The 25,096-nt window shown below is 54.1% G+C and overlaps 1 protein-coding gene across 4 annotated transcripts; it reads left to right on the forward strand.

Moving 5' to 3' along the window:
• Positions 1 to 547: 547 nt before the first annotated feature.
• On the forward strand, positions 548 to 23,337 carry Endov (endonuclease V). Of its 4 annotated transcripts, none has more exons than XM_057776898.1 (9): positions 548 to 1,092; positions 9,419 to 9,553; positions 9,740 to 9,779; positions 10,686 to 10,798; positions 12,956 to 13,024; positions 13,292 to 13,420; positions 15,750 to 15,823; positions 21,019 to 21,085; positions 23,140 to 23,337. In XM_057776898.1, exons 1-9 carry the CDS (start codon positions 625 to 627, stop codon positions 23,146 to 23,148), a joined length of 1,104 nt encoding a protein of 367 aa, XP_057632881.1. In that variant the 5' UTR covers positions 548 to 624; the 3' UTR covers positions 23,149 to 23,337. The 4 variants fall into 4 exon arrangements, 3 of the variants coding, with proteins under 3 accessions (XP_057632881.1, XP_057632880.1, XP_057632882.1); XM_057776899.1 differs by lacking the exons at positions 21,019 to 21,085; positions 23,140 to 23,337 and adding an exon at positions 16,981 to 18,726 and having other exon boundaries at positions 551 to 621; positions 921 to 1,092; XM_057776897.1 differs by lacking the exons at positions 21,019 to 21,085; positions 23,140 to 23,337 and adding an exon at positions 16,981 to 18,726.
• Positions 23,338 to 25,096: the final 1,759 nt, after the last annotated feature.

Genomic DNA, 25,096 nt, shown 5'->3' on the forward strand with positions numbered 1-25,096 from the left:
GTCCTGGAACTCACTCTGTAAACCAGGCTGGTCTGAACTCAAGAGATCCCCCTGCCTCTGCCTCCCCAGCGCTGGAATTAAAGGTGTGCGCCACCCTGGCTCGTGAACACCGCGTTCCTTGATCTTTTGAATTGTTATTTCGGCCTGAGGGCGTCTCGCAGCCTACACAGCTGGGGAGAATCTACAGCAAAGGTGCCCCTCTCCCTTTACTCTAAAGGTTACAGAGAGGTTGTCTGCTCAGCAAGCTGTGCCCGGGCGCAAGTGCGGACCTGATGCAGAGGAACCGCGGCCCCGGGCTCAGGGTGTGCGAGGGACAAGGCTGCTTGTTGATCCTCCGAGTGCGGCCAACGCTGCCCGGGAGGCCGGAGGCTGGGAGAGCGCAGCGCTAGCGCGCATTTCTGAAACCGAGTGGCGACCACGGACGGGACAGTGGCCTGAGGCGCCCCGGGACAGCGGCCCCTGGCGGCAGCCACGACAGCTGACGCGAGGAACGCGGCGACGAAGACTAACGGCTCCGTGCGAGGCGCTCCGGAAGTGACGTCACGAAAGGCGCCAGGGCCCAACCATGGCGCTAGAGGCCGCAGCACGGCCACCGGAGGAAACCCTGTTGTTCTGGGAACGGTAATGGGGTCGGGGCCCGCAGTAGCCATGGGGGTGGCTTCTCCAATGACTTTTCGGCCTCACAGCCCCTGTGCAGCTGTGAAACCGAACACCCGGCTGCACCGCAGGCCTGGCCCGGGCCGCCACGCTGTCGGAAGTTGCCTTTGTGGGCGCGGCCCCCGTTTCCGGTCCGCTCGTAGGGTCGCGGCGCGCTTTCCCCCTTCATCCTGGCTTGATGGTCAGAAAGGAGATTGGGGTGGACTGGAGGGTCGGGCTGTCCCGAGGGCCCTGAGCCCGTTTCGATGTTTGTGCCCCGCCAGGGAACAAGCCCGGCTGAAGACGCGCGTGGTGGCCCGGGACACGGAGGCCTGGCAGCGGGACCCCACCTTCTCGGGCCTGCAGAGGGTCGGGGGCCTGGACGTGTCCTTCGTAAACGGGGAGAGTTCCCTGGCCTGCGCTTCCCTGGTGGTGCTGAGCTACCCAGAGCTCAAGGTAACCGCTCTCGTAGGCTGCGCACCCAAGGGGACTGGATCCCGAGACCGCGATCAGAATCTGGGTGCCGTTTTGTAAACGTTTTCTTCTCTTCTCCACCCCCGCGCCCTTTGAGTTTTTTAGAAACTTTTTTAATTTTTGATGCTAAAGCCGACCCAGGACCTCGAATATGCTAAGGGATCAATAAACTTCCATTTCATTTATAGAATTTAATGTATAGGTTGGAGTGTATTTTTAAAAGTCTAAAACCTCAGGAAATAGTGTAACTTTGAAGAATCAGTGGACAGAGGGTTGGTGGGATGGTCAGCGGCTAAGTGGGAACACCATTCTTGCAGAGGATCCAGGTTCAGTTCCAGCTCCCACATCAGGCTGCCCCCAACTACACTTAACTCCAGCTCCAGAAGATCTAAACGGACTTCTGGCCCCTGTTGGCTCCACCATGTTTGTGGTGTATAAAAACTCCCACAGGCCCACACATATCTCCACAAATTAAAAACATTTCTTGAGGATCAACAGACAATTCTAAGTCTGGGTGCCCTAGGTTGCTCACCTCAGTGGCCCACAGCACGCACCACAGGTTGCCCAAGCAGGAAGTCTCAGCCTTCCTAGGGTGAAGAAGGCTCGTTAGAGTAAGTACTGTCTAAACTGGGCTATTCAGGACGTTGGAGCCAGCCAGGTGAGGACCACTCTAGGAGAGCAGGCATGAAAGGCCATCAGAACCCTGCTGGGGGATTTGAAGCCATGAGGAACAGCGTTTAGGAGTGACTGAGGGCAGTGGTGGAAGGTGAAGCAGGGAACAGCGCAAAACAGGCCTCGACGTCCCATTAGCAATGTGAACTTTATTAGCCTTCATCCCACAACTCTAGAGTTGTGTCTCTGTGCCCTTTGACAGTCTCTGTCTGATAGACCAGAACGCGTCAGGCTGGGTAGCGTGTAAACAAGAGTGTTTCTCAGAGTTGTGAAGGCTGTAAGTTCTAGGTCAAGGAATCGAGTGAGACTGAGGTCTCGTGAGACCTCTGGATTCACATAGGCCCTTCTCCCTGTATCCTCCCAATGCTTCCCACTTAATTCAGTCGCCTTGTAGGTTAAAATTTAAAACCATAGCAACCCTGACCCTCTCAGCTCCGACATACTGAAGTGAACTTAGCCTGTCCCCTCTCAGCTCCGACATACTGAAGTGAACTTAGCCTGTCCCCTCTCCAGAGTGTAAATTCTGATGCCATCACTTGCCTCTCTACATAGATCATATGTGTGCACACATAAACAGTCAGCCTGTGGTTCATCAGATCCTCTCTACATAGGATCATATGTGTGCACGCATGAGCAGTCAGCCTGTGGTTCATCAGATCCTGTCTACATAGATCATGCGTGTGCATGCATGAGCAGTCAGCCTGTGCTTCATCAGATCCTGTCTACATAGATCATGTGTATGCACGCATGAGCAGTCAGCCTGTGTACATAGATCATGTGTGTGCACGCATGAGCAGTCAGCCTGTGGTTCATGAGATCCTGTCTGCATAGATCATGTGTGTGCACGCATGAGCAGTCAGCCTGTGGTTCATGAGATCCTGTCTACATAGATCATGTGTGTGCACGCATGAGCAATCAGCCTGTGGTTCATCAGATCCTGTCTACATAGATCATGTGTGTGTACACATGATAGTCAGCCTGTGGTTCATCAGATCCTGTCTACATAGATCATGTGTATGCACGCATGAGCAGTCAGCCTGTGTACATAGATCATGTGTGTGCACGCATGAGCAGTCAGCCTGTGGTTCATGAGATCCTGTCTGCATAGATCATGTGTGTGCACGCATGAGCAGTCAGCCTGTGGTTCATGAGATCCTGTCTACATAGATCATGTGTGTGCACGCATGAGCAATCAGCCTGTGGTTCATCAGATCCTGTCTACATAGATCATGTGTGTGTACACATGATAGTCAGCCTGTGGTTCATCAGATCCTGTCTACATAGGTGTATGTGTGTGCACGCATGAGCAGTCAGCCTGTGGTTCATCCACACTCAGCATCTCAGGAAGCCTTGGCCACACCCCAGCCTTAGCAGTCCCATCACCTCTCCTCCAGAAGCCGCAGACTCTTCCTGACTCTGGCTTTGTGCCTTCCCCTGATGCCCTCTTAAGTTCCTGCCCAACACAAATTCAGAGTGCCTACCATGCTCGGAGTGGGGTGTGTAGTGAGGAGGACCTGGGGCTCATGTCCCTATGGGTCCCTGACTGTTCTCTAAGAGTGCGGGGTAAAAATAGAGACACCAGCACTAGGTGGCTCCTGTGGATAGTCTGGGTCTCTGTCCCCAACCTACCCCTTGGGCCTCTTTCTCCGTCTGACCTCGTGAGAAAGACTGTCTTCCTTAGTTTTTTATTGTCACCTTGACACAATCTAGTGTCACCTTGACACAATGTAGTGTCACCTTGACACAATCTAGTGTCACCTTGACACAATGTAGTGTCACCTTGACACAATCTAGTGTCACCTTGGAAGGTAGAATTGCTTCAATCAGACTGACCTGTGGCCATGTCTGTAAGAGACTGTCTTGACCGATTATTAGGTGAGGGCCCAGCCCACTGTGGGCAGCACTGTCCCTAGGCAGATGGGCCTGGACTGAGAAGAGCTGAATGAGCCAGGAAGCAGCGTCCTCCATGAGTCTGCTTCAGTTCACACTTGAGTTCCCACTCTGACTGTGGCTTGAAGGTGTGAGGTGAAATCAGCCCTTTGCCCCCCAAGTTGCTTCAGGCTGAGCATTTTATCAGAACAACAGAAGGCAATAGTATTAATGCCAACCCTTAACGTGTGTAAGTTGTGTGGGAAGCAGCTGGCACAGAACTGCGTCTTCAGCTCTCCCCCTGCAGACTTCAACACCCTGACTCGAGGCCCTAAGCCCTGTTCAGGGCACATGCTGTCATATTTGCCTCCCATGTGGAGCCCACCAGGTAGGGTTCCATCTTCCCTCCCTGAGGGTTCTCTGGGGCGGTGGTATTCCACAGGTGAGTTGTAACCCAGCGCTGAGCAGAGCCCCTGTGCTTGAGCATCCAGTTAGCATTTGCTTCTTGTAGTCTTAAGTCAGGGAAGGGTATTGGAAGAGTGTGGCCGGGGTGGTTCCCAGTTGCTTGACTATGGCTCACCTGGCAGTGTGTGGGGCTGTTGATTGCATAGGCACGCTCCTGAAGGATGTAGATCCATGGTTAACTGAGCACATCAGTTACTTAGACATGGCAGAACCATTTAAGGATTTATTTTGCTCATGGTTTGAGGTTCAGTCCTCTGTGGCAGGAGCATGAGGCTGCTTGTTCACAGTAAGCAAGAAGCAGAGAAAATGGAACGTTGTTGCTTAGCGCTCGCCCTCTGTTCGGTTCCGGACCCAGACCATGGAATGGTGCCACCCACTTTCAGGGTGGATTTTTCTTCATGAGTTGCTCCTCACCGAAAACATTCTCACAGATGTACCCAGAGGTTGTCTCCTGCATGATATTTTATTATTATTTATGTGTGTGTGTATTTTGTCTATGTGTATGTCTGTGAACTATGTGCACCCCTGATGTCCATGGAGGCCTGACGTCAATGGAAGCCGGAAGAGGGTGTTTGATTCCTGGAACTGGAGTTATAGAACATTGTGGTTGTGAGCCTCCGTGTGGGTGCTGAGAGTTGAACCCAGGACCTCTGGAAGAGCGGCCAGTGCTCAGAGCCATGCTATCTCTCCAGCCCCTCGTAAGGAATTCTAAGTCTAACCAGAGTTGATGATCACACTAAAGCTGAGCATGGTTTGCATGGGGTGTAGCTGCTGTCTAGGACCAGGATGATGTGTGGGGTGGAGGAGATGCTCTAAACTCAGGGTGTGGGGCTGCAGAGATTGCTCAGCAGTTAAGAGCACTTGCTTTTACAGACGACCTGGGCTCCGTGCTCAGCACCCACATGGCATCTCACAACTGTCTGTAACTCCATTTCTAGGGGATTCCATGGCCCTCTGGCCTTCATGGGCACCACACACGTTTACAGACATGCACACAAAACACTCATACAATAAATATATATTTAAAATTAGATTAGAATGATAGTGAAAGCCTCAAAACTCACTGACTCACACGCTTTCCCGAGGAGTTTTATAAAATGTAAAGATTATCGCACTAATGCTGCTTAACACAGTTCCAGAGCCACAGCCCATTTCCTGGGGAAAGCCGTCCCCACAGTCAGTTCCCATAAGCAAAGCTTGGTTGGAGAATTAATGGTCCACCTTTACAGTCAGGAATTCTTTTTTTTTTTTTTTTAGATTTATTTATTTACTATGTATATAGTATTCTGCCTGCACGTATGCCTGCAGGCTTGAAGAGGGCACCAGATCTCATTACAGATGGTTGTGAGCCATCATGTGGTTGCTGGGAATTGAACTCAGGACCTCTGGAAGAGCAGTCAGTGCTCTTAACCTCTGAGCCATCTCTCCAGCCCCCCAGTCAAAAATTCTTTACTTAGCGTTCTTGACAGGTGGCAGCCTTATGGGACAGCCCCCACATACACAGCTGGCCTTCTGTAGCTAGCGTGTCCTTTTCCACAGGAAGAAGAGACTTCTCTGCCATTCGTTCATCGTCCACACAGCACACACAGAAGGAAGGTGCCTTCCCCACCCTTCTACTCCTGGCTCCTTCCTGTTTGCTGAATCTTGAAGACCACAGTCGCTTATGCTGCCTCATTTGCTGGTGGCCCCTAGTGATGCTGTCAGCAGGGTCCATCTTCTGCACCTCGAACCTGGAGCTAAACACAGTCCAGCAATTAGAGTCCACCCCAGTGCAATTAGGCTTGTGGATCCATCTCATATCAACATGTATTTGTCTAAGTGTAGCTTAAGACACCGATAGCGGCCAGGCAGTGGTAGCACAAAGCTTTAATCCCAGCACTTGGGAGGTAGAGACAGGTGGATCTCTGAGTTTGAGACCAGCCTGGTCTACAGAGCAAGTTCCAGGACAGTCTCCAAAGCTACAGAGAAACCCTTCACACACACCCCAAAAAAGGCACACTGTTAGCATTTTCTCTTAATTATTTTTCGATATTACACTATAATCAAATTTTCCCCTTTCCTTTTCCTCCCTCCAGGCCCTCCCATCCCTCTTTTCCGCTCTCTGTATAATGTTACATTTTATGTGTATGATTCAGGGTTTGCCCATTGGTGTGCTCTTCCCTGGAGAAGACTGTTTCTCCTGCTCTCAGTACTCCTCAGTTGCCTGCAGTTCTTTGTCTAGGGTTGAGGCCACAGCTTTCCCCATCCAAGTTAGCATGTCCGTTGGTGTCGTTCATGTTCAGGTCACTTAGGCAGCCATGATGGTGAGAATTCAGGGCTCCAGCTTCTGGCATTTCTAGGAGACACAGTCTCACGGCAGATGCCTTGTTCCTCTGACCCTTACAGTCTTCCCACCCCCTCTTCCATGGTGGTTCCAGAGCCTTTGGCACATGTAGGCGGCGACTGCTTGTTGGTTTCCCAGTCGCCCAGATGCAAATAACCACACAGAAACAGTATTAATTGCAACTCTGTTTGGCCAATAGTTCATGCATATTTCTAGCTAACTTTTATATCTTAAATTAACCCATTTCTATTCATCTGTGAATCACTATGAGGGTGTGACCTACCAGTAAAGTTCTGACAGGTACCTGGCATCCATCTTTCTCCTTCAGCAATTACATGGCGTCTCCCTCATTCCGCCTACTTTCTCTCTATATCTCTGTTTGGATTTCCTGCCTGGCTTTACTCTACCAAGTCATTGGCCAAAAGAGCTTTAATAACCAATGGTAGTAAAACATTCATAGCATACAGAGTGGAATCCCACATGAGGTGCAGGAGCATGTTGTAGGTCCCAGAGCCCTAGGTGCAGGAGCACAGTGCAGGTCCCAGAGCCCTAGGTGCAGGAGCACAGTGCAGGTCCCAGAGCCCTAGGTGCAGGAGCGTGTTGTAGGTCCCAGAGCCCTAGGTGCAGGAGCGTGTTGTAGGTCCCAGAGCCCTAGGTGTAGGAGCACAGTGCAGGTCCCAGAGCCCTAGGTGCAGGAGCGTGTTGTAGGTCCCAGAGCCCTAGGTGCAGGAGCGTGTTGTAGGTCCCAGAGCCCTAGGTGCAGGAGCGTGTGCAGGTCCCAGAGCCCTAGGTGCAGGAGCACAGTGCAGGTCCCAGAGCCCTAGGTGCAGGAGCGTGTGCAGGTCCCAGAGCCCTAGGTGCAGGAGCATGTACAGGTCCCAGAGCCCTAGGTGCAGGAGCGTGTACAGGTCCCAGAGCCCTAGGTGCAGGAGCGTGTACAGGTCCCAGAGCCCTAGGTGCAGGAGCGTGTTGTAGGTCCCAGAGCCCTAGGTGCAGGAGCGTGTGCAGGTCCCAGAGCCCTAGGTGCAGGAGCACAGTGCAGGTCCCAGAGCCCTAGGTGCAGGAGCGTGTGCAGGTCCCAGAGCCCTAGGTGCAGGAGCATGTACAGGTCCCAGAGCCCTAGGTGCAGGAGCGTGTACAGGTCCCAGAGCCCTAGGTGCAGGAGCGTGTACAGGTCCCAGAGCCCTAGGTGCAGGAGCGTGTACAGGTCCCAGAGCCCTAGGTGCAGGAGCGTGTACAGGTCCCAGAGCCCTAGGTGCAGGAGCGTGTACAGGTCCCAGAGCCCTAGGTGCAGGAGCGTGTGCAGGTCCCAGAGCCCTAGGTGCAGGAGCATGTACAGGTCCCAGAGCCCTAGGTGTAGGAGCACAGTGCAGGTCCCAGAGCCCTAGGTGCAGGAGCGTGTGCAGGTCCCAGAGCCCTAGGTGCAGGAGCATGTACAGGTCCCAGAGCCCTAGGTGCAGGAGCGTGTGCAGGTCCCAGAGCCCTAGGTGCAGGAGCGTGTACAGGTCCCAGAGCCCTAGGTGCAGGAGCGTGTGCAGGTCCCAGAGCCCTAGGTGCAGGAGCATGTACAGGTCCCAGAGCCCTAGGTGCAGGAGCGTGTGCAGGTCCCAGAGCCCTAGGTGCAGGAGCGTGTACAGGTCCCAGAGCCCTAGGTGCAGCAGCACAGTGCAGGTCCCAGAGCCCTAGGTGCAGGAGCACAGTGCAGATGTATCTGTTGGTTGGGACTGGGATCTACAGCACTGCATTTTGATCAGTTGTGCTTTTCTGTAGTGGTCTCCATCTGTTGCTGGCCGAGTCAGAATCTGAGTGAATGCCCCACTTGGAGCCATTGTTGAAAATGTTAGGAGTCCAAGCCCCATCACCCAGTTCTCTAGGTGCACTTGGGTCCAGACCCAGCCTCAAGGGTCCATGGGAATTGTGATCTGGACGTTCTCATCGAGAGCCTGGGCTGTGGAGGGTTCTGGAGAACATGGACACAGTAGGAGTGGGTCTCCAGGGCAGTCCAGTGAGTCTTTGTCACCTTGTGCTGTGTGCAGAGCCCTATCCTGAGCCGCATAGTGCTCCGTTGGGTTTTAGCTGGCTGCCTTCTGGTACCCATAGGGGCTTTTAGTTTGGAAACTTTTTTTTGCTAGAGAAGACCTGAGAAAGGGAGCTGCCCTTTACAAAGCGCTCTGGTGTCTCCTGTTTCCTCATAGAATGCACAAGGGCCACTGTCCTGAGTGCCCTACAGCAATGTATCAGGTTCAGCCTGTTTGTCTTCCTGAGCCCCCACTCTCTGGGGCTCTTGTTTTTGCGGCTTCCCTGACTCTGCAGGCTCCTGTCCTACTTGCCTGGCCTTTCCCCATGGTCCTTCTGAGGTGAACAGCCCAGGTCCACAGCCTACTCTCCCGGAGGCTTCTACTCTGAGCCTCCAACATCCATACAGGTGGTCAGCTCATGCTGACAAGGAATGAGTCAGGAGTATAAGGGGCAGGTAGGCCTGAGACTGGCCATCACCTCAGCCAAGCTCCTGCAAAAGATGAGACGGGGATGATGGTGCTCCTCATACACACTACAGCCTACAGGTGTTCCTGTGTGCACTAGGTCATGGGGGTCCTCATACACACTACAGCCTACAGGTGTTCCCGTGTGCACTAGGTCATGGGGGTCCTCATACACACTACAGCCTACAGGTGTTCCCGTGTGCACTAGGTCATGGGGGTCCTCATACACACTACAGCCTACAGGTGTTCCCGTGTGCACTAGGTCATGGGGGTCCTCATCCATGCTAGGTCCCAAGCAAGTACCTGTAGGATGAAATTTAAGTTGACTCCTCGCCACCCAGTTGCAGGTAAATCATTTTGTCCCGACTTTCAAACCTGGTCTCATCCTGGCCACAGGTGAGGCTGACGTGGGAGCCATGGGTAGGAGGCAGAGGGATGAAGTTGAACAGGTAGTTGCACCCAGGGTCCAACCTGTACCTATGGGCCTTGCTGTCAGGTGGTGTATGAGGACAGCCACATGATTCGCCTGAAGGCCCCCTATGTGTCAGGCTTCCTGGCCTTCCGAGAGGTACCCTTCCTGGTGGAGCTGGTACAGCGGCTGCAGGAGAAGGAGCCAGACTTCATGCCCCAGGTACGTGCTTCCTAAGGTCAGAGAACCCCTTGGCTTGTGCTTGGTGGTGGTGGTGGTGGTGGTGGTGTAGGGGTCCCCTCAGGCCACCGCCTCCCATAGAAGGAGGGAATGAGCCATCTGTAGTCATCTCCCCTTCTTGCTGCCCTGGCAACAGCCTGGCTGACTGACTCCTCTGTGACTCTGTAGGTCCTTCTTGTGGATGGAAACGGGCTACTTCACCAACGAGGTAATCCTCCTGAAGGAGGGTCAGAGAGGGTGCTGTGGGAGAGTAGGGTGTTTCCCCCAGAAGAGCCCTGCTGTCACCCACCTGCTTGCCTCCACCGTGCCCTCCACTGGCCCATCCCCAGTTCCTCTTCTAGGTTGACCTAGTGACCGTAGAGTCACAGGACTGAGCTCAGGTTAGCTCCATTCCCACACCAGCCCTGAGCTGCCAGTCAGGCTTTGTCCCTGCCCTTGCCAGGGCACTGTGGCCTGAAGAAGGTTACAGTAGCACTCCCAAGTGGGGCATGAGGAAGGGATTGCCTTCCTAGCCGACAGGAATGATAGGGGTCTGGCTAGAAACCATGGACCCAGAGCCAAAAGATAGATCCATGCAAATCTGAACACCAATTCTGGGCCAAACAACTGTTAGAGATTACGATAAACTAGTCCCACACCAGCTCAGAATGGAGTATAATAAAGGTCCCTTATTTAGGGGTAGACTCACAGATCAGCCACTTAAGCCAGCCATTCAGGGTATATGTCCCCAGTCACTGCTGTCCAGGCCACCTGACAGGACCCAGACCATAGGGGACAGGCACAGAGGCCCGAGAAGAGCAGCAGACGGAAGAGGGTGAAGGGTTAGGAGAATGTGCCATAGTCACCTGTCGGAGGAAGGAGCCTTGTTCCACTCCATCCTTAGCAGAGCAGCAGACGGAAGAGGTGAAGGGCTAGAAGAATGTGCCGTAGTCACCTGTTGGAGGAAGGAGCCTTCTTCCACTCCATCCTTAGCGCCCATGCGATCAGAACAGAGCCTCATTCATAGTCCGCTCAGCTTGGCTCCCACTCAAGAGTCTGTGTGTCTGGATGAGAGATTCTGGTTGGTTCCCTATCTCATCCCCACCATCCAGCTCACTTCCTTGGTCCCTTGCAGGCTTTGGAGTGGCCTGCCACCTTGGTGTCCTTACAGATCTGCCCTGCATTGGGGTAGCAAAGAAGCTCCTGCAGGTGGACGGGCTAGAGAACAATTCCCTGCACAAGGAGAAGGTGAGGAGGGCCTCGGACTCCTGGGAGTCAACCAGTGTGCCCGTTAGCCCTAGGGATCGCGCCCATGGCTTGGCCACCTCCTGGGGGCACTCAGCTCTAGCCTGGCCTGCTAGCACAGTCCTCACATCCCTGCTTTCTTGCCCAGAAGATCCCCTTTTCCCTGGGCACTTCCTTCCATCTGCCTATGGGCAGTTCATCTAGCAGTGACTCACAGCCCTCTGAAGCTTGCTGGGCGCCTCCCACCATGTTTGGCTCCCCTTCTTCCTTGCCTCTGCCATTGCAGCATTCATGCGGGGCCATGCGCTCCAGTTCCTGGGGACAGGCTTTCCAGGTTTCCCATCTCATCCTCACCACCTTGTCCCCTCCCATGGTGTTCACAGTCAGCCTGAAGTCTCAGCTTGCTGTGGTGCCTGACTCTGGCCCTTACTCTGCCTCCATTTTCCCACCCTAGAACTGGCATTGTGGATGTGCCATCCTCACCCAGAGGAAGCCATTGACATAATGTTATCCCACTGGGCAAGTGACAAGAGCAGAGACCTGCCGTCTCTCCTAGCTCTCAGGAGCCTGTGTAGAGAGTTGAGCTGGTGCAGCGGGGAAAGCCCAGGTCCTACTCGTGGCAGCCTGATCACTGGATGGATCAGCAATCCTTTCCCACCTGAAGGAAAGGGATGAGTTGGCCTGTGCCAGATCCCTAGCTGGAGGGAAGCACCCAGCAGATGGTAGCTTTAGCCTGGACATGCACTGCTGTGCCCAGGGGCACCTGCCTTTTTGGGGCCTTGGGAAACCACAACCCCTTCTCTAAGCCCCAGTTACCAGGGTACATGGAACCTCATGCCATGACCTCAGCACAGTTGACAACATACTCAGTGCTGCCTCTGAGGTGTAAACTTGTTACTCCTGGACACAATGAGGCCCTCTTCTCACTGCTTAGATTCTTAAATGAGTTTGCTGGACTGGAGAGATGGCTCAGTGGTTAAAAATATGTACTGCTTGGGCTGGGCAATGGTGGCACACTCCTTTAATCCCAGCAACCAGGAAGCAGAGGCAGGCAGCTCTCTGTGAGTTTGAGACTAGCCCGGTCTACAGAGTGATTTCCAGGACAGCCAAGGATACACAGAGAAACTCTATAACTCTGTCTAAGAGAGAGAGAGAGAGAGAGAGAGAGAGAGAGAGAGAGAGAGAGAGAGAGAGAGAGAGAGAGAGAGAGAGAGAGAGAGAGAAACAAAACAAAATGCGCTGCTCTTGCAGAGGCCCCAAAGTTGGGTCCCCGGCACCTGTGTTGCTTAGCTGACAACCACATGTACCTCCAGCTCCAGGCAGTCTGATTGATGCCTCTAGGGGCACCTGCGCTCACGTGCACACACACCCTAAAGAATGGTGCTGGCCTTCAGTCATTTCAGAAGGGATGGTGGGTTGGGGGATGGCTCAGACAGTGAAGTGCTTGTCTTTTTTTTTTTTTTAAATATTTATTTATTATGTATACAATGTTCTGTCTGTGTGTGTGCCTGCAGGCCAGAAGAGGGCACCAGACCTCATTACAGATGGTTGTGAGCCACCATGTAGTTGCTGACCTTTGGAAGAGCAGGCAGTGCTCTTAACCACTGAGCCATCTCTCCAGCCCCTGAAGTGCTTGTCTTAAACAAACACTTGAGATTGATTCCCGTTAGCCACATGCAGAGTGCTGAGCCTGTGGCCCCTGCTTGTTATCCCAGCACCAGAGGGGCAGAGAAGGGAGGCTCCTTGGTGAGCTCCAGGCCAACAGAGACTCCTTCTCAGAGGAGGAAAACAATGTTCCTGAGGACGACATACTCGAGCCCACCTGCATTTTATTAGGAATTTGTTTGTTTGGTTTTGGTTTTTCCAGACAGGGTTTCTCTGTGTAGCCCTGACTGTACTGGAACTTGCTTTGTGGACTAGGTTGGCCTCGAACTCACAGAGATCCAACTGCCTCTGCCTTCCTTAACTCCGAGTTCTGGGATTAAAAGTGTGTGCCACTACCATTTGGCTGTTTGTTTTTGAGACAGGGTCTCAATATGTAGCTGAGTTTGGCCTTGAACTCACAGAGATCTGTTCTTCTGCCTCTCTAGTGTGCAATATCAAGCCTGTTATTCACCCTTTTAAAAGGATATTTTTATAATTTTTTTCTCCATTTCCCAGATTGTACTCCTTCAGGCTGGGGGAGACACGTTTCCTCTGATGGGCAACTCTGGGACTGTCCTGGGAATGGTGAGTGGCCCAAAGGCTGTGCCCTGTCCAGACTCGGTGTCCACTAGCCACAAGGCAGCTCCTGCACACATGTTTTTGTGCACCGGACTCTGTCCTCTGCATGTCCTGCACCAACCAGGGTACACTGTGCCACGTCCTCCTCTGGCTATATTCACCCCATGTGCCACCTGGAGATGCCTGCCCCCTGTGAGCTCTTTCCTGCCACTGAGACTGGTCCTGCTCCACAGGAACGCACCCCAGCCATGCTTGACCTCCCTCCACCCACAGGCGCTGAAGAGTCATGACCGCAGCACCAAGCCCCTCTATGTCTCTGTGGGCCACAGAATAAGCCTGGAGGTCGCTGTGCGTCTGACCCACCACTGCTGTAGGTTCCGGATCCCAGAGCCCATACGCCAGGTATGGGGACTGGGAGTGGGGGGTTGACACTGCCACCCAGTCTCACCTGGGGTGGGTCTCTGCAGGGATCTGAGGACAGGTCCGTAAACCCCTAGCTAGAGACCTAGTGGAGCTAACTGGGCACTGAAGGCAAGAGTGTAGAGCAGAGGTTGTTTGCCTTGGGAATTCTTGCCACTGTGCCTGCTTCTGCCTTGCTGAGCCTCCTGCACCTGGCACAGCAGTGCACACAAAGAGCAGCTTGTCTTCCACGGCCAGCACATCCCAGGCAGGACCAGTGGGGAGCAGCCGTTAGCCAGAGGCTCTCACAGCGCCCTCTACCGCTGCACTGAAGAGGCTTGTGCTGGTGACAAGGACACCAATTAGGATGGACCCCAGGGCATGGCTCTGCCAGGTACCTGACACCCATGCTACCGTCGGGGCCCCAGAGGCTCAGCACTCTGATCCCCAGTCATCTCAGGCTGCAGGAGAGCGACATGCAGGTCGTGCGTCACCCATCACGTACCAGTGCCTCCCCAATGGCGGCCGTAGTCGGGGACCCAGGAAAAGCTCCACCCTTTTCTTTTTCTGGGTTTTTCAAGGCAGGGTTTCTCTGTGTATCCCTGGCTGTCCTGGAACTAGCTCTGCAGATCAGGCTGGCCTTGAACTCACAGAGATCTGCCTGCCCCTGCCTCCCAAGTGCTCGGATTAAAGGTGTGCGCCACCACCACCTGTCTGGAAAAGCCACTTTTTAGAGTAGGACAGTCTGGGCTCTGGAAAGACACTAGCAAAAGCCCCGGGTCGGGAGGAATTTGATGTTCAAGCAACTCAGCCAGAGGCAGGAGGCAGGAAGCCTTACCAACAAGGGACTCCGAGGAGCTATTGTCTCTGTCAGCTATAAGACAGTTTTTCAGGCCACAGCTCCGCACACTCAGGATGTGAGGTCTTTGGGAGGTGTGAAGGAGGCCATGCAGCAGACTGCAGACTGGACTCTGCTCTGAGGGAGAGCAGCTGAGCTGGAGATGCATAGGATGGCCTCTAGGTGGCAGCAGCAGGCTATGTCGCCTGTGGTGCTCAACCCTGCTCCTGGAAAGGCTGGCCTCTGAGAATGAGTGAGCTGTTGGCATTCCCTAGGAAGGACCCTCTTCAACCTAGCTCACCCCAGCCCTCCCTCATCTAGGGTGTTACTTTGGTCATAGGTGCAATGGTCTCTCAAACCTGTGAGTCCTGTCCCTAGTCCCAGGGAGCCTTTCCCCTGCCATCTCTGTGGTCTGAAGAGAGAAAGCCACTGAAACCCTCCCTTAGGACACAAAGCCCTGTGTTATGCAGTCCCAGACCTGCTTTGCCGGCCTCAGGTTTTGACCATGCTTTTCCCCAAGTTACAGTGGTTTCTGCCCTAGCAGGTAAGGGGTGAGCCTCCTGCAAAGCTCCTTGAGTACTGGAAGCCAGAGCATGCTGAGCACAGGAGCCTGCCCAACCCTGGGTGCACACGGAGCAAACACATGGCTGCCTACCCTGGGGGCCCAGACTGGTGGGGGGAAGGGAACAAGCCCAGCAGGACTGGCTGTGGCTCTTGGCTTCTCTCCTTTCCACTGGCCTCTCAGCAGGGCTCCCCTCCCTACAATTCCACCTTCCCAAAGTTCTCCAAGAAAGGTTCAGTGCTAGTCTCTGGGGCCTGCCTTCCCTCTGCTCTAGTCCATACCCAGACTCTGCTGCCACCCAGTGGGGCTGTTGGTTTCAGGCTTTGCTGTGTTCCTTGTTTCCCAGAGTTCCACTGTAACTCTGGTCCATCCTGTGCCATCAGGATGTCCCACTGCCCACGGCCTACTTCCCTCAGCTGAAGAGGCTCTGTCTTCAGGATTAGCTGTTGCTATCTGTGGGTCATGTGGCCCCAAAGCTAAGCTAAACCCATCTGAGCTGGGATCAGGGACGAGTGTATATTCAGGCCTGAGTTCCACTGAATCCCCACACCTGTGGCCCACAGTCCTTTTTTATTATGGTAACTTGTCAGATGACCTGGAGATGGGCAGGTGTCACAGCTGACACCTATCAGAGGAACAGACAAAGAAGACAGACGCCTGGACTGTGAGTCAGAGAAGAGGGTTTAGCAGCATAGAGAAGCAGAGGCTCTGGACCCAGGGTTCACCAGTCAGTCAGCTGATGCTGGGAGGAGCCAGGACCCTCAGCCTCCAGGGTCTCAGCATTTCTGCCAGCTGCACACTGGTGGGGCTGATGTCCCCACAGGACATGACGGACCTGTATGGGCTGCCTCTGGAAGTGCATGAAGTGCTCCCAGCAGTTGGGGATGGGGAGATGTGCCCAGGGCCTGGCCACAGCTCTGTGTGTCTTCCAGGCTGACATCCGCTCCCGAGAGTACATCCGAAGGACTCTAGGACACCCCGGGTCTCAAGCACAAAGGCAGGAGAGGTGAGTGTGGGAAGGACGTCCGCAGTGGTCCTGTGTGAGCCCCGCCCGCCCTTGATGCAGCCTGTAGCTCAGGGCAGCAGTGTGAGACCAGGACTGGCAGGGGCGTAGGGAGGGTCCCTTGAAGGAAAATAGACCTCAAACCCAGTGGGGGCCCTCAAGAAACCCCACTCATGTGGCTCGGCTGGCCCAAGGCCCACGTCCAAACACGGCTGCTGTCCTAGTTAGGGTTTCTATTGCTGTGAACACTATGCCAAAAGCAAGTTGGGAGGAGAGGGCTTATTTGGCTTATACTTCCCTGTCACTGTTCATGGTTGGAGGAAGTCACAGCAGGGGAGAAACTGCTTCAGCTGGAGGGGAGCTGCTTACTGGCTTGCTCATCATGGCTTACTCAGCCTGCTTTCTTACAGAACCCAGAACCACCAGCCAAAATGGGCTGGGTCCTCTCCCATCAATCACTAATTAAGAAAATGTCCCACAGCCAGATCTTAAGGGAGCATTTTCTCAGTTGAGGCTGTCAAGTTGACATGAATCATTCAGTACAGCTGCCTAGCCTCTTCTCGTCCACTTCATCTGTCCAGGGGTGCAGGCCAGGTCTCCTCAGAAAGGATATAGTCTCTAGCGTCAGACACGTTCTCTTTACAACGTGTCTCCCCCTCGCAGAAGCTCTTGTCCTTCAAGTTTTGAGATACAGTGAGACGGTTTCAGCCGGCAGTCTCTGCTGTGGACACAGGGCTGTCGTGAATTCTTTACACAAACTGCTATTACTAGAACAGACCTCAGGGAAGAAACAGGTGCTGTGGTTCCATTTCATGGGTTAGGGAACTGAGGCACAGGGCATCAGCCACAGAGTGTGGCGCATCTGGCAGCTTCAGTTTTGGTCCCTGCCTCTGGTGCTCCTCCCTCCCGGGTGGCAACGTGAGGAGTTAAGGGTGCCCCCCCCCGCGCTCATTCCCCTGGAGCTGGTGGCTGTTCCTGAGCCCACGAAACTCTTTGAGAACTGAGGGAATGGGCAGGTGGGCCAACTCTCAGCTTCACAGTTGAGCTCGGCCAGCCTGAGGGCAGAGTGGACCTGTCCAGCTAACAGCTGTCTGCCCTTCAGGAGGGACTTCAGACATGCCTGGCTTTTTATGCTACCTGTTTCTTGGTGTCATCACCAGGAGCCAGAAGGAGCAGGGGCCAAAGGCACGCCCCAAAAGTAGCCCAGGATCACCTGCCGACCAAGACAGGCCCCCCGAGGACTGTGACAGAGGCCCCAGCACGGACCCCAAAGATCCCCAGCCAGGCTTCCAGGAGCAGCCGAAAGCTCAGCAGTCAGAAGGAACTGGGCATCATGAAGACTCAGTCCTCTGGCCTCCTTCAGCCTGGTTACAGTCGCCACCCTGAGAAGATGATCTCTAGGAGCTGTGGGAACCTCACCCACAGCCACAGGTTGAGCACCCCTGCCAGAGGCAACAGCAGCCGAATCCCCAGAAGGATGCAGCAGGCATAGTCTACCTTGGGCCATGGCTGCCCAGCCGCCTCCATCACTAGCTGGTCAGTGTGGTCACCATGCTCCAGCAGGACAACATTTCAGACCAGGAAACACACACAGAGTATACAGGAGCTCCAGGTACCCAGAGGCCCTGAGATTGTCAGCCTCTGCCAACACCTGCAACTCTGACCGTCCCCCTGGAATACAGACCTGGTTCTGACTTGGCTCTGACTTCCGTTGCCATCCTGGCCACAGACTGTCCTTCAGTAGGCATAGCCAGACTGCAACCCCCAAGGTGCCTGTCCTTAAGCCTGGTGCTGAGCTTGAGGGACCTGCAGTGGGAAAGCCTCAAGCCTGGAGCAGGCTCAAGAGTGGGTGTTGGGGAGTCAGCTCCACAGAGGGTGCCAGATGGGAAGCCGGTTGAGGCCCATGGTGAGAAAGCCCCAGGCTCAGCTCCTCACTCCTCTTCCTGCCACCCTCTCACCAGAGGGAGCGTCAAAATCCCATCCCACCAAGAAAGCAGGTCTGTTTTAGGCCGGGCCTGGAGTGGTGGCTGCGGCGGGCCACAGAGGAGGCTCACGAGAAGCTCAGCTCCAGCACCCTGTTCTCCCACACACACACTCCAGGTTCACCAGAGTGGCAGCTGAGGTGGGACACAGAGGTGACATACCTGTAACATGTCCTCTGCCTGCACCCTAATCCCCAGATTTCCTGGAGGAGAGGTGGTGGGCTAGACTAGCTGCCAGATCCTACACCCGTGGGGGGTCAGTGGTGGAGGAAGGACAGCAGGGCTGGCTCTCCTGTCACAGCCAGTCCCATTTAGACTCGGCTGGGCCGCTGAGTCTCCCTTCTAAGCCAGGTAGTAGTGACTGTCAAGATCCCTTGGGAGTAGGGCTGCTGGTTCCCACTCCCTGGGATTTTAGTTTGGGACATTGGGGAAGATACATGTGGTCCTTTCACTCAGTCAGTTCCCAGTAAATTAGGTGTGTGGCAGAGAGAGGCAACCTCCCCACCACACACCTGATGTAAGAGCCCCAGGGACACCCATGGTGTCTGAGCAGGAAGGTAATCCCTATGGTGCCCACATCTCCCACTTTCTTTAGGGGGCCTGTGGGAAGGGAAGTGTGTGCTTGACCAGGGAATACCCCCAGCTGTGGCCTCGCTCCACCTACTGCTGAGTCACAGTCCCAGGCTAGTACCTTGGATCTAACAGAGTGCCCCGGACTGGCAGGCTTCCAAGAGGTGCAGCCCCACTGGCCCTCCCCTATCACTCACAAACACTGTACACACACATGTATGCACACTCACACATACACGCATGCACATACACTCGTTCCCTGGCTTTCCTGTGGAAGCCAAGAGCGGGAGAGCCTGCAGCTGGCCCACCATCTGTCTTCCTAACTTCTTCCTGATTTCTCCCTCCTCAAGCCTTGTCAAGACAGAGTTGTGGAGGGGAGTTTTTTTTTTTGGGGGGGGGAGTTGGAAACAAAAGGTTGGAGTTAAACTGTGATGGCCAGAGTCCTCATGAAGAGCTTAGATGTCGAGTGGGGAACAAGGCCTGGTCAGCCTCCCCTGCAGCTGGAAGGTGCCACAGGATGGGTGGGTGAGGGCATCACTCAGGGTCCAACACACAGCATCCTCGGTGAGGAAAAGCTGTTAGCTTAGAGAAGTTGGCTCCAGAGGCCAAGGCCATCAGTCTTTAAGGCCAGGCTTACAGATAACGAGAAAAACAACTTTAAAGAGTCCCCAGTCCACACCTCACTTGAGCAGGCAGTTCCTCCCACTCCTGTGAGCCACCAGAGTGTGGCTGGGAACCCAGCCTGGCCACCCCTCTGTCTCATCTGTTCCACTCCAGCAGGAGACCTTCCCCGGGACACACAGAAGTCACACACCTGCCCAGGACACTGACACCACTCAGGCCCTCTTCTCGGCAAGCCACGGTCACGGTGGCCATTTTCCCGGGGAGGGCGGCTCTCCAGGCTGCCAGTGCAAACACACAGTGAGGTGCAGGGCGGAGCCTGAAGGCGGCTTATAGGTAACTTTTGTGTGCTTTGTTCTGAGAGAAGATCCTTTTGACTCAGTCATTAAATACAGCTTGTTGACTTCTGGAATATTCAGTCCGGGTGTGCGCAGTGGTCTGTGTGGGCCCAGGCACTGGGGAGCTTGAGACCGGAGGACCACCAGCCTGACAACACGGGCCAACAAAAAGAGGATTCATTGTCTCGTGCAGCTATTGCCTCATTTGCCCAAAAGCATTTTCACTGTTATAAGGGAGCCCTGTAAGGGACCTCCAGTCCCCACCCTTCCCCACGAGAATCTGCCAGCCCAGCCAGCCCACTTGGTGTATATGGGTCTGCCTGTTTCCAGGCTCCTTTGTGGGGTGCCAAGTGTCCCAGTTCACTCCTCCTTGTGGCTACGCACTATTCCGTGGGGTTGTGCATCTACTCGCAGATGCTTTCCTTGTGCCTGTCCCAGGGACGCTAGATGCTGAGCTCCTTTGTGACTGTTTCCATTCTTGTGGGTACATACCTAGGAGGGACAGTGCCGGGTCCTGAGGTGGCCCTGTGCTTCACTTTATAAGAAACCCACCACCCCCAGGAGCAAAGGGCATAGGCCCGCACCTTCGGGCACTTGTTACTGTGTCTTTGGACTCTGGCCACCCAGGGAATTGGAAGGGACCTCATGGAAATTTACTTGCCTTCTCCTAGTGAATGACTTCAGCGCCTTTTGTCCACTTTCTGGCCACATGCGCATCTTGGGATAAATGTCTGTTCACATCCTTAGTCTGTTGCTGTGTTGGTGTGTGTGTGTGTAATTGGGCTATTTGTAGTTGAGTTTCAAGTTCTGGATTTTAGCGATGGGAACGTGTGTATCAAGGAATTAGTCTCGAATCTGCTTCATTGCTGTTTTCTTTTTATACCCTGAGGTCACTAGAAACAGACCCACTTTGAGTCCTGCCTTTGGCAACCTCTGTTGTCTTGGCCGGCCACAGCCAGCATGGGGTGGTGGTTCTTTGGTGGCCTTCTAGAATAACTCAGGAGTAGTTCCCTGCCGAGGACCCGCATGAGTCCCAAAATTGAAAGGAGGCTGCCACCCCCTCTGCATCACTGCCTTTCCTGCCTGTCCCTAAACCACTAGCATGGCCCTTGTAGATGCTGCTAGGAGTGGTGCAGCTCTACCATGCAGCAAACGTGTAGGGGCTCAGGACACCGTGTCGTTATCAGGGCCTGAGACAGGGTTAAGGTTTGGGGTGGGATGTGCCACGAAGATGCTGGAGCTGAGTGCACTGGAGAGCAGCCAGGCTTGGGGGTAGTGCGGGGCCACTGTATGCTTGGTGTCCGGGCAGTGCTGTGCTGCCCTGCACATCAGTGGCAATGGTGTGGGGCCCTAACCCTCCAACCCCCACTCCAGCCCACAGTTTGCCAGGCTGAGCTGCTACAGGGGACTGGGGGAGTAGGGCGCAGGGGCCAGGGGGTGCAAACTGAAGGAGTAGGGTAGGTGGAGCATGGGCTGTGGGCCAGTCTGGGGTGGGGTGGCCAGACACCAGTGCTTGAGGGCAGGGGGCCCTAAGTACTGTGGCGTCTTGGCTTCTTCCCGCAGAACCTTAAAAATAGGGCCGTGGTGATGTCCATCTCAGCAGACCACAGCTCTCGAGAGCTAAGATATTCTTGAACCTCTTAATAATTCAAGTCTGATCCAAATAGATTTTCATTTTCATCTGCAGCTTCTGCGCCCCTTCCCAGCATCCTCACCTCTGTCCAGCAGCTGGGAGAAGAGGCTTCCAGGAGGAGGTAAGCTAGCCCGGCCTCTGGGTCACTAAGGACCCCAGCCATCCCCATCCCTTGTGACAACAGGAGTGGTGAACACTGTCAGAACCGGAGTGGCCCACTATGATCTGGCCATGGCCAGCTCTGGGGAGAGAGGCCCAAGCCATCACTACCTACGAATCAGGCAGGTCAGGCAGGGAACCTTGACCTTCCTCAACACCTTACTAGGACCGCTTGCTGTCTCTTGGCCGTTGGGGAGCTCACCTGCTACCCAGTCCTTCGGGAACATTGTTGTATCTCCTCAGAGGAGTCCTCGACGGGCTTTCTCTGGGGCTGTGACCTGGTGCGTACAACTATCTGTACAGGGCTCCAGCCCAAGGCCTCTGCTCTCACACGCTGAGTGTGCCTGGTCGAGGTGGCTTTAGTGTCTCCAGAGTCAGTAGGGTGTCAGCCTGGACTACCTTGCCCCCCAGACCTACCTGTCAGCTAAGGATCTGATATCAGACAGAAGAGAGGAGCATCACCCACCCCAACAGCAGCCCAGCCCAGCAACCCTGCCACACCACCCTGACTAGGTCCAGCAAGGACTTTTATCTAATTATTAATTAAAGGCAGAGACACAATAAGAGGCACCACTGACATGCAGATGAATGGCCCAAGGGGTTGTCAGCTGGATGTCACAGAGGTGATGGAGTGGAACTCTTCCCCACCCCCACACACAGAGCAGGCACCCATGGTACCAGGTCCCTAAGGGCTCCTAGGAAATGGGAAGGAAAAGTGCAGGGGTCCAGACTCCAGGCAGAGGGACCCGGAGCAGGTTCTGATAGAGAGGGCTGTGCAGGGGTCCAGACTCCAGGCAGAGGAACCTGGAGCAGGTTCTGATGGAGGGCTGTGAATATAGTCTGGGCTTGGGTTGGAGTTTTGTTTTGCTTTGAACAAGGTCTCATCATAGCACAGGTGGGATGACCTTGAGCCTCTGATCTTTGTGCCCCACCCCCAGCCCACCTCCTAGCGGTGGGGTTACAGGTCTGAGCCACCACACTAGAGCTGGGATCAAAGCCAGGCTCTGCATGCCAAACACTACCAACCAAACTACATCCCCAGCTTTTGGTTTTGTTTTTACTCCTTTAAATTTCATTCACAGTGTTTTTCTAGTCAATAGCCGTAAGCCTGCGCCGTTCAGGCAGTCAGACAGTTCCGTAAGGCTTGCCCTGAAAAGCTGGTGCCTCCTTGCCTGGGTCTCTCTCAGAGGCAAACTGTTATTCTAGCATATTCTTTGATTATTTTCTTCATTCTTTAAAAAGTATGTTTTAATTCTGTGTGCCTGTGTGTGGGTATGCGCGTGTAAGTACAGCACTTCAGGAGCTAGAAGAGCGGGTCACATCAGAATTACAGACAGTCGGGCGCCACGAGTGAGCCCGTTCTGAACTCGGCAGCAAGCCCTCGAGCGCTCGTACCCTGGTCTTTACCCCTAAAGACCATGCAGACGTTGTTCCTTTCTTCCCTCCAGATGTTAGAAGTTGCCCATTGACTTCTTGCTGCTGCAGTTGGTGTCTGTTCTTACGTTAGCCATTGCTCGTGTGCCCATGAGTGTGCATGCACACATGTGCACTCCCACACACTCATTGCAGTGAATTCACGATCCACTGTCTGTCTCTGCTGAGTTGTGTATTTGTCTTACCTTTACAGCTTCCTGTTTCTCCTGCTTCCTAGTTGCCTTGTTTAAGGGAGGAACTGGTTTGGTTTCTCCACAGCTGTTACTAATGTCTCCCTTAACCCAGCAATGGAAGCCAAGGGTGTACATCTCCTTCAGGGGCGTTAGCGCCAGAAGGTCGTGTGTGAGCTCGACTTTTTGGCACTTCTGGTGGCCATTCTCCGGGACAACCTAGTGGCCCACCGTCCTAGATTTATGTAGTTGCCTGGCACTAAGGTCACTTGTGTGCTTAATGAATGATGACAAAAGCAAGCAGGGACCATGCCCAACTTTCCATTGTAGAACATGTGTGGCTGGTGCACTCTCTCTCTCTCTTTCCCTCTCTCTCCCAATCCCCTCCCCCCCTTCTCTCTTATATTTTCAGCTGCCATGACACAAGCTGCTTTGAGGACACCATAGTGGAAATGTCTCTTCCACCCTTCAAGACTAGATGACAGTACCCCGACTGTCACCACTGTAACCTCCTGAGACCCTGAGAGAGCCCTACGCCACCTGGCTTCAGTCTCCTGTCCCCCAGAAACTGTGTGACACAGAATCTGATCCAAGGTTATCTGTTTGCTGAAACGGATAAGTGGTACAGAGCTGTCCTTCCTCCCACGCCCACCCATCTTTCTTGCCTTGTACCCTCCTCCTATGCCTGGGGATTTCTCATCATGACCCTGGGGTACAGATCTGTACCCCATAAATCCTCCATCTCACCAAAGTCCACATTTCAGTGCTACACAAGACCCACCCTTTCCACCCCAGAAGGTGCCCCTGATGGCCTCTCGGCAGGGAATCTGGAAGGAGGCTCTTTGTTAAACTAGCATGAGTTTTTGTACCAGCAGGTGGTGTGTGACTCAGTGGGAGAGCACTTGCCTAGCATGGGTTTGATCCCCAGCCCTCACCCACACACCAAAACAGTTGCTACAGTTCAGGGGCTTTGTCTCTAAGGAACATGAACACCGTGATGTCAGGGGTCTGGAACAACCTGTCCCATGTCAGCTAGGTGAACACCATGATGTCAGGGGTCTGGGACAACCTGTCCCATGTCAGCTAGGTTCTCCCGGAAATTTTGTGGAGCTGAGGTCACCTTAGTTGGTCAGCTTTCATAACTATGACAAAAAAGTGGAGAGACTCAAGTTAAAGAAAAAGAAAGGTTTGCTGCTTTAATCCCAGCACTCAGGAGGCAGAGGCAGGTGGATCTCCTAGTTTGAAGCCAACGTGGTCTACAAAGCAAGTTCCAGAATAGCTGGGGCTACACAGAGAAACCCTGTCTCAAAAAACAAAAGTGGGAGGTAGGGTAGGTTGATTCTAGCTCATGGCCGTAGGTACCAGTGGTTTTGGAGCCCATGGGGAGGCAACATGTCTTAGGAGTCAGAGCTGCTCTGATACCCAGACAGTAAGAGTAAGGGGACAGGGTCTCATGGTCCTGTGGGCTCCTTCAGGGTCATACAACCCAATGCCTTAGGTAGGCCTCACCTCCTAAATGTTCCACCACCTTCCCACAGTGCCAGAGAAGGCAGGAAGCCTTCAACCCTTGGTCTCCAAGGCCCTAGGAAAGCATGTGACCTTCGAGGATATGCTGTCCTGGGGCTGAAGCCAAGGCTAGGGTCCCAGCGATGGGGTAGGGGACTGTTCTGTCTGAAGCTCTATCCCCCACTTCTGGCTCTCATGCCCTAGGGCCCTAGCACTGCAGCAGACAGAGCAAGGCCTTGCTTATGGGCTTCCCTCCCTCTAGGTCAACTGTTCTCAACCCGTGGTCGAACAAGAGTATCACAGGGGTCACACAGCAGATAGTCTGCACATCGGATATTTACATTACAGTTCATACCAGTAGCAAAATCACAGTTACGAAGCAACAACAAAAACAACTTTATGGTTGAGGAACTGTCGTAAAGGGTCGCAGCATTAGGAAGGCTGAGCACCACTGTCCCCGCAGACTCCTCTCCAAAGGGCGCTAAGAGGGACAGCGGGCTGGAGTCACGCTCAGTCCACCTGTGTGCGGTCATACTCCAGGTCCCCTGTGATGGACTCTAAGCAAAGAGGAAGCCGGGCCTGATGGCTCATGGGGGCAGAGTTGACCCTCTATGGGCTGACCACTTTGTTAGGCTTGGCTCTCCGACTCTCCACCAGGCTTCTCCCATGTGGGGACTCAGTGGCTCCAACAGCCCACACTTCTTCTCCATTTGCTGACCCCAGGCAGATGAGAGCCTCTGTCCTGCCAGCTGCAGCAGAAGCCCCGAGCACTGCCGGCTGGTGGTTCAGCCTGAGCCATCAGAAGCCAGCCAGAACCAGGAGCTGGATACACCTTCGCTCATCTTGGGAGGAAGACTTCTCAA

Source organism: Chionomys nivalis, chromosome 7 (assembly GCF_950005125.1).
Source record: "Chionomys nivalis chromosome 7, mChiNiv1.1, whole genome shotgun sequence".
NCBI classification, from domain to species: Eukaryota; Metazoa; Chordata; class Mammalia; order Rodentia; family Cricetidae; genus Chionomys; species Chionomys nivalis.

Coding starts and splice junctions, on each gene's coding strand:
- Endov (XM_057776897.1), top strand. CDS start 625: ATGGGGTCGGGGCCCGCAGTAGCCATGGGGGTGGCTTCTCCAATGACT. Junction 10,799..12,955: donor ATTCCCTGCACAAGGAGAAG/GTGAGGAGGGCC, acceptor TCCATTTCCCAG/ATTGTACTCCTTCAGGCTGG. Junction 13,421..15,749: donor TCCCAGAGCCCATACGCCAG/GTATGGGGACTG, acceptor TGTGTCTTCCAG/GCTGACATCCGCTCCCGAGA.